Here is an 8,583-nt window from a genome sequence, read left to right on the forward strand (position 1 = left end):
CGCAACCCCTGCCAAAGGAAACACACCCTCTTGTCGACCCCTGGTTTAATCGAGAAAGTCCTACTTCTCAGGTTTTGGTCGGGTAGGTGTCACCAGGCCTAGGTTTGCATCGTACTTTTACCTCGATAGGTCATTGTGAGACCCTAAGCATTCCTGCTCTTGGTCCAAGTGTCCTGAGTGAGGGTGATGAGGTCCTCCTAGCAGGGGACTGTGACAGCCCTTGTCCCGAGAGAGTGACCTGGCCGGGGACTCGAGGCGGAGCTTCCCCGCGCCGGCACACCCCCTTTACAGGCAGGCGCCAAAGCGGCCAAACAGCCCGGGTTCACTTACGCCCAGGGCGCGCCTCGCCGGAGTTCACCGGGAGGGACGCCGGCCTCCGTCGGCAAGCCCGGGGAGAGCTCCAGCCGCACCAGAACCCGGAGCCCGCACCGCGCGCCGCCACCCGCCATGAGCGGCCCCCTGCGGACCGGCCCGAGCAGCTGGCGGCGGGCGGCCACCGTGTTGCTGGCGGCGGGCTGGACGCGCCCGGCCCCCGCCGCCCCACTGAGGCCCCCGCCGTCCACCGAGGACTTCCGGCTGCTGCTGCTGCAGCGCTCGGCGCACCAAGGCTTCTTGCCCGGGGCGCACGTCTTCCCGGGTGGGGTGCTGGACGCGGCAGACCGCTCGGCCGAATGGCTGCGCCTCTTCGCGCCGCACCACGGGCCGCCCCGCTTCGGCCTGGGCCCGGCGCCGCCCCGGAGCGCCACCTTCCCAGCGCTGCCCGATCCGGGGCCCGGAGCCGCCGACGGGGACGAGGGGGCGCTGCCGGATGACGTCGCCTTCCGCATCTGCGCCATCCGCGAGGCCTTCGAGGAGGCGGGCGTGCTCCTGCTGCGGCCCAGGGGCCCCGGCCCAGCGGCGCCCGAGCTGGGCCGCGCCCTGGCGCCGCCGCCGGCCCTGGACGACTGGCGCGCCCGCGTGCGCCGCGACCCGCAGCACTTCCTGCGCCTGTGCGCGCACCTCGACTGCACGCCCGACATCTGGGCGCTGCACGAGTGGAGCGCCTGGCTCACGCCGTTCACGGGCTGGGGCGGCGGCCGCCGCTTCGAGACCACCTTCTTTCTGTGCTGCCTGCGCGAGCCGCCGCCGGTCTTCTCCGACTTGGTGGAGGTGGTGGGCTGCCAGGTAGGGCGTCCTGCCGGCGCGGAGTGGGGACACCCGGGGGCTTGGGAATGAGGACCCCGGCCGGACCCCAGGCCCACCAGGGACCTTCCAGATAGGCCGGGCGCAGACAGGCTCGTCGGCTTGCTCAGGGCCATACAGCCAACACGCGGCTGAGCGGGCGTGGGACCCAGGCGGTACGGCCCCCGCCCCCGCCACGGCCCAGCAAGGCCAAAGCCAAAGCCATGACCGTGGTGAACTGCTCTCTTCTCTGCCCGGCTGCACAGTCCTAGGGCCTCGAAAGTGTGTCCCCACGCAGTTTCTCCAGCGGGTGGCTCGCAGAGATCCCAGGAGCTCTGCTAGCGCTGATGAGGCGCCAGGCTCCTTCCGAAGCATTTGCCATTCGTGAACTCATTTCATCCCCGCAGCAGTTTTTTTCCTCATAGTTCAGCCTTTTAAAATTTGAGACTGTTTCATTTGAGACTTGTTTTATGGCCATGAATGTGGTCTACCTTGGTGAATGATCCCTCGCGCACCTAAAAAGAATGTGTATTCTGCTGTGTTTCATGGCATGTTTGTAAAACTGGCAGTTAGGTTAAGTTCGTTGATGGTGCCCTCAGGTCTTCCGTATCATTTACCTGTTCCATCAGGTACTGAGAGAGGAATGCTGAAATCTTCAAGGAATAATTGCAGATGTGTCCTTTACTCTTTTCAGTTCTGTCAGGTTTGGCTTCCTGGATTTTGAAACGCCCTTGTAAGGTGCTGCATAGGCCTACTCAAGCTTGATGGACTGAGCCTTTGATTATGATGAAATATCCTTCTTTATCTCTGGCAGTGTTCCTTTTTCTGAAATCTGAAGATTAGCCCCTCAGCCTTTCATTTGATTAGTGATAGCATAGTGTATCTTTTTCCATTCTTTACTTTTAACCTGTGTCTGTATTTAAAGTATGCTTCTTGTAGGTGGCATATTGTCTTACTTTTTTTATCCAATATGACAGTTTCTGCCTTTCAGTTGCAGTGTTTAGATCATTTGTAGTCAATGTTATTCTCACTAAGGTTAAATTCAAATCTACCATCTTGCTGTTAGTTTTAAAATCTGTCCCCTCTGTCTTCTGCACTGTTTTTCTTCTTTTCCTGACTTATTTTGGATTATTTGAGTATTTTTTAGGACTGTTTTATCTCTGTTATTGACTTAGTAACTGTACTTCTTTGTGGTTGCTTTAGGGTTTGCAGTATACGTCTCTCACTTAATGTGTAGTATTAGAACCTTAAAATAATATACTTCCATTTCTCCTCTTCTGTCGTTTATTCTTTTGTTGTCATACATTTGACTTTTACTTCTATTATAAACTCTACAGTACACTCTGATTATTTTTGCTTTAAACAGTCAATCTGTTAAAGACTGTGAAAATGAGGGGGAAATATCTTTTATGTTTACCATAGCACACTTCATTCCTTTGTGTAGATTTAAATCTGCATCTGGTATCTTTCTGCCTGAGGAACTTCCTCTAATATGTCTTGTATTTCAGATCTTCTGACAATGAATCTTCTAAATTTTGTTTGTCTGAAAATACTTTATTTTGCTTTTGTTTTTTGAAAGATGTTTTGGCTGGGTGTAGAATTTTATGTAGGTTAACAGTTTGGGGTTTTTGTTGTTGTCATTGTTTTTGTTTTCTGTCAGTACTTAGAGTTGTTGCTTCATTATTTTCCGGTTTGCATAATCTTCTGTTGAGAAGTCTGCTTTTTTTTTTTCTTCCAGTTTTATTGAGATATAATTGACATACAGCACTGTGTAAGTTTAAGGTGACAGCATAATGATTTGACTTACGTATACCATGACATAATTACCACAATAAGTTTATTGAACGTCCATTATCTCATAGAAAAGTTTGCTTTTAACTCTCAGTTCCTCTGTACATAATGTGTTTGTGTTTTTGTTTTTGGTGTGTGTGGCTACTTTAAGTATTTCCTCTTAATTATTGGTGTTCAGTAATTTGATTATAATGTGAATGGCTTTCTTTTTGTTTTATTATTTAATTATTTGTTTCTTCAAATCTTTTTCACCTCCCCTGATTTTCTGGGACTCCAATTACATGTATGTTGGACTACTTGATAATGTTCTGTGGGTCCCTGATGCCTTGTTCATTTTTTTTCCCTGATCTTTTTTCCTCTCTGCTTTACTTTAAATAGATTTATTGCTCTGTTTTCAAAATTTCTCCCTTTTCTTATATAGTACTCAATCAGGTGTAAGTACCATTCAGTGTATTTTTCATCTCTAGAAGTTCCATTTATTTCTTTTAAAACATTTTCTTTTTCTCATCATGTTCATGTTTTTCTGTACATCTTTCAGCCAATGGAACATACTTGTAACATTGATTTTTAATGTCCTTTTCTGCTAATTTCATCATCTCTGTAATTTCTGGGTCTGTTTCTATTGACTGATTTTTCTTCTATTTATGGGTCACATTCTTTTGCTTTGTCATATATAGGTCTTGCAGTTTTTGATTGGATGTTGAATATTGTGATTTTCAGTTGAGTACTGGAGTTTGTCCTTTTTTTTTTTTTTGAAGATTATAGGACTTTTCCTGGCAGGAAGTTGTTATTGCAAATTAACTTGCCTTTTGAGGTTTGTTCTTTAAGTGGTTTTAAGAGTAGGTCTATAGACAGCTTTATTCTAGGGCTAATCTAGCTGCACCTCTAATGTGTGACCCTTCTGGGTTCTACCAAATGCCTCTTATATTCAACAAGGTCTCTACATTGTGGTTGGAGGGAATTTGAAAACTTTCTGGCCCTAGGTGAGCCCTGGGAGCTGTTAGTCTTAAAGCTCTCAGGTAATTGTTTTTTTCAGGAATCATTTTCCAGTGTCATATGATAGATTAGTGTTTATAAAGACTCAAGGGCACCTTTTACAGATTTCTGGAGCTCTACTGTGTGTAGATCCCTGCTCTCAGGTACGTTGCCTTCCCAATTCTATCTGTATGGCCCTTACCAAGCTCTGATCTCTGTCTCTTCAAGTCAGTGAGAATCCTACACTCTGACTAGGTTCTCCCTCCTTGTAATCCAGTCTGGTGATTACCTTTAGGCAGAAAGCCTGGGCATTGGTGGAGTTCACCTCATTTGCTTTTCTTTTCTCACAAATTATAATTCTGCTCTTTTTTGTTTTTTGCTGTGCCATGTGACTTGTGGGATCTTAGTTCCCTGACCACGGATCGAACCTGGGCCCTGGACAGTGAAAGCACAGCATCCTAACCACCTGACCACCAGGGAATTCCCAATAACTGCATTTTTCAACGTCTGATAATGGTGGTTTCATAGAGTTTGTCCATTTCTCTATTGTTTACATTATGTTGGGGGAGGGTAATTCTAGCACTTGTGGCTGAAATTTCCAATAAACAATTCTTAACCTGGTCTAGGCTAGTGGCTCTCAACATGGGATGATTTACCCATACCACCCTCAGGTACACTTGGCAATGTCTGGAGACATTTTTGGTTGTCACAACTCACGGACTTCTACTGGCTTCTACTGGGTAGAGCTCAGGTATGCTGCTAAATATCCTTCAACAAAGAATTATCAGGCTTAAAGTGTCAGTACTGCTGAAGTTCAGAAACTGAGGGGAAACAGTGGAATTCAGAGGCCCTGCCCTGTGAATTTGAAGCCCAGGTTTTTTAGTTAGAGGAGCTTCCTATGTTTCCTCATCTATAAAATGAGAGTATGCAGGGTTAGCCTAAGGATTGGAAATACTTTATGTAAAGCATTTTGAGCAGTGTTTTACTAGTAACAAGTAACCAATAAAATAAAAGTAAGTTATTTAAGTTATTTTAGTCTGTGGTCTAGACCAGCCTGAACAGGTTGAATTAAGTGAGTTAATGCCTATTGTTTAACACTTTATCTTCATTGTTACCACTAACTTACAAAGAACTGACAAAGCAGTATGCTTTGTCAATACCTTAGAGATTGGGTGGTCCTTTGAGATCAGAGCTTTGTTTTTCAAAATGTAGCCTTGGCCACCTTCAGAAGAATCTAGGGTGCTTATTAAAGGTAGATTGCTGGGCCCCATAGATTGAAGATTTAACAGGTTTCTCAGGTTTCTCATACCAGTTTGTAAACCTTTGGCCTATAGTTATTCAAGGCAATCAATTTCAACTCCCTGGTTTTGGGTGTGAGAATCAGTTTCCCCAGTGTAAGTGGATATTTAGTAAATCAGTTAAAGAAAGACCTTTTGGAGTTATTCCATATTCGTTGAATCAGCTCTTTTTATCTAAATGTGTATGGAAGGAAGACTTGGAAAAGGGGGCAGGTCACAGCAGTGAGACCACTTAAGTGAAATGGGTAAGTACTGTCTGGTTGATATCTTGTACTAATTACACTCCTGGGATGATAGACTGAGTCATGTCTCTTGACCTCCCTGAAAGCTTCTCTTGCTCCTGCCTCTTTACCTTCATTGCAACACATGGCATGTATCATGCTACATTTTGTTTGCTGAAGGCCCTATTAGGGCCTGAGAGAGCTTTGTCTCCTTCACTACCACATCCTTAGTGCCTAGCCAAGGCACCCATTTATGGGAGGAATGAATGGGCACTGAATTCTCAATCTGCTGGCAATAGTTTATACTTCAGGGTCTTCCTTTGGGAGTGACCAGAACCACCTTGCCTTCTTTGCATCTCCTGTCTTTTATGCTGAACAACTCTCCCAGGTCAACTCTCTGTGATCTATCCTGGTTTATTGACGAGTTCTCAGCATCAGTGTCCCAGTAATCAACCTCTGAAGGGGATCAACCCAGCCTTCTTCACCGAACCTTTTCATGTTGTCTCAGAGGAATCGAGCAAGACACATTAATGAGTTAATTTTACATTTTCAATTAGATCTTAGGTACTGATCTAAGGGTCTTGAATCTTATACTGTCTATGAGATAAACCTTAGGAAACCCTACCTTTGTCTTCCACAGTGGTCATCTCCATCAGAGGCAACTGAAAGCTTCATATCAAAGGAAATTTGGTTTGCAGTCCCACAGTTCTACGAAATAAGAAGACTAGAAAACTTTGCCTCTCTCTCTGACTTGCACAAATTTTGTTTGGATCGTGAATTAGAAGGGGTGGAAAGAGTGCTGCCAATTGTATTATTAACTGCTGATGGGATGATCCATCTTTTACCAGGTAAATCAGTGAATTATCAATGTTTTTGTTAGTATTCACATTTAATGCTCTGGGCCTTGTGGCAATATTACTCCACACAGAGACGTGAATTACAGTCTATGTTTTACACACTACAGAGGTACTAATTAAATAAGGTCAAGGTCTATAAGATATTCATAGTATTTATTATAACCAGAAATTCTGGATACATTACTTTGTATACACTTACGTAAATATATTTCCTAGACATTGACAAAGTTCTTTCTCGTGTATTATCTCACTTTTTAACATTTTAATTGTGAATTATGAAAACTTGTACATTGTACTTATTTGATTGAAAGAGAGTTTGTTGGTGGTCAGTTGCTGTTGGGCAAGTACAGGATAGAGGTTTGGTGGCTTGGTGGCAGCTTACAGTGGAGTTTTGTGACCTGTCTTACTTATGGCTGCTTTTCTCATTTATCAGAATTGTGATAATATTTGTTACTCATTCCACAGTGGGACAGCTTAGCAGTTTTGATACGTAAATGATAATATCTCTAATTTAACCTTAAAATGATTAGAGCAGCCCACATTGAAACACCAAAAATACATGAATATCAAGGCCAACATGAATATTGAATGGGATACAGAGTCATGAATTAGTATAAAAAATTATAGTTCAGGATGAAAAAATACCTGTCGTAAATATTTATGTGCTCAAAGAAAATTCTTGGGGAAAATGGGGTACTGGGGAGAGTAGGGGGGGTATTAAAAACAAGAAATAAATTGAGGTAAGCACAAAAAATTAAGATTACTTAACAACTATCTCAGTTCCAACCACGTGAAGTAGATAAACATAAATACTGATTTATATATCGCTAATATGTTGGTATGTTTTATAAAATAACACTAAAATTAAAATATTGTTTTTCAGGAGATGAGATGTACTTAGAAGATTCAAACTTTTTAGAAAATCATATGTCCACTGAAAAAAAGATTGAAGAAATCATGAAGGAAAGCAAGAAATTTCACCGAGTAGTGTTGTACAGTCGCCATGATTATAACATCCACGTGACAGTTCAGTCAAAGTATAAACACGTTTATCCTAAGAACTATGTAGTGAGTAAGAGCCGTCTGTAAAGAACAGCTTCTTTGTAAGCTGGCCTACTTGAAGCTATTCTGATGAAAAATGAGGGTTGACTAGACATGCCTGGAACTTAAGGAACTTTGTGCCTGTAAGTTCTAGTACAGTCTTTCATATTTCAAGTACATTGTGGAGCTCTCTTATTTTATTCTTTAAACCTTACAGTATCACACAAGTATAAAGTATTAATGATCTTGTTACCAAAACGAGAAAAAAGTTTTCACAAGGGTTTCTACTTTTGTATTGTTATCAAAAGTTTAAATAAGATGTTCTACTGTATTGTCTTTTAACTGTATTAGCACTCTGCCTGACATACTAGCAGATTGATCCATGAATTCCTTAGACTTTCTGCTGGAATTAATTTAAGGGTGTGTGGTTAGATGCATGGTGAACAGTAGACTGAGGTGACCTTCAGGTGACAGTGTCATTATTTTCTTATGACTTTAGCTTGATGATTAAGATATAACTCTGTTTAAAACTAAATGGCATGAGTTATTATGTTTACCAAGTTGGAAATTATTTTAGTGACTGTTGCAAAGAAATGTGAAGCCATAACAAAGGTCATAATTATTTTTACCTTGGAGTGCTAGTTAACAGAATACAAGGAGATTAGAGAGATGTAGAGCTATTCATCATCTAAGGGTACTTATTAATGGTGTTTTTAATATGGGTAATTTTTTCACCTCCTCTTAAGAGGAATAATGTTTATTGATTAAAGGTGAGAAATGGGTAAGACACCAGTTCTATTTCAGATCTTTGACTATATTATGCCTTGTACATTGAGTTTCATTTTTCATGAAATGTTCTGGTTTTCCTACCTATAAAATAGAGGTATTGGTAAATAAGGTTTATGTGTATTATTTAATCCTGATTAGAGAAATACAGCTAGATCAGTGGTTCTCAACCTGGGCCCTTTTGCCCTCCAGGGGCATTTGGCAGTGTCTGGATAAATTCAGGTTGTCACAACTGAGAGTGAGATGCTACTACCATCTAGTGGGAAGAGGCCAGGGATACAGTTTAATATTCTACAATGCACAGGACAGCCAGCCACAGTGAAGAATTATCTGGCCAAGTTTGAGAAACTGTGATCTCGAGTAAAATCTACTGTCTTTGATAAATGGTTCCAACATGTAAATTTTGAGAGCCACAAATACTGTTAGCATTCCATCTGGCTTCTAAATCTGTAG

The 8,583-nt window shown here is 42.8% G+C and overlaps 1 protein-coding gene across 1 annotated transcript; it reads left to right on the plus strand.

The window, feature by feature from the left end:
• The first annotated feature begins 318 nt into the window (after positions 1-318).
• NUDT19 (nudix hydrolase 19) lies at positions 319-8,241 on the plus strand. Its single transcript, XM_057710696.1, has 3 exons — positions 319-1,164; positions 6,087-6,294; positions 7,187-8,241. Exons 1-3 carry the CDS (start codon positions 448-450, stop codon positions 7,390-7,392), a joined length of 1,131 nt encoding a protein of 376 aa, XP_057566679.1. The 5' UTR covers positions 319-447; the 3' UTR covers positions 7,393-8,241.
• The last annotated feature ends 342 nt before the right edge of the window (positions 8,242-8,583 follow it).

Source organism: Hippopotamus amphibius, chromosome 16 (genome assembly GCF_030028045.1).
Source record: "Hippopotamus amphibius kiboko isolate mHipAmp2 chromosome 16, mHipAmp2.hap2, whole genome shotgun sequence".
NCBI classification, from domain to species: domain Eukaryota; kingdom Metazoa; phylum Chordata; class Mammalia; order Artiodactyla; family Hippopotamidae; genus Hippopotamus; species Hippopotamus amphibius.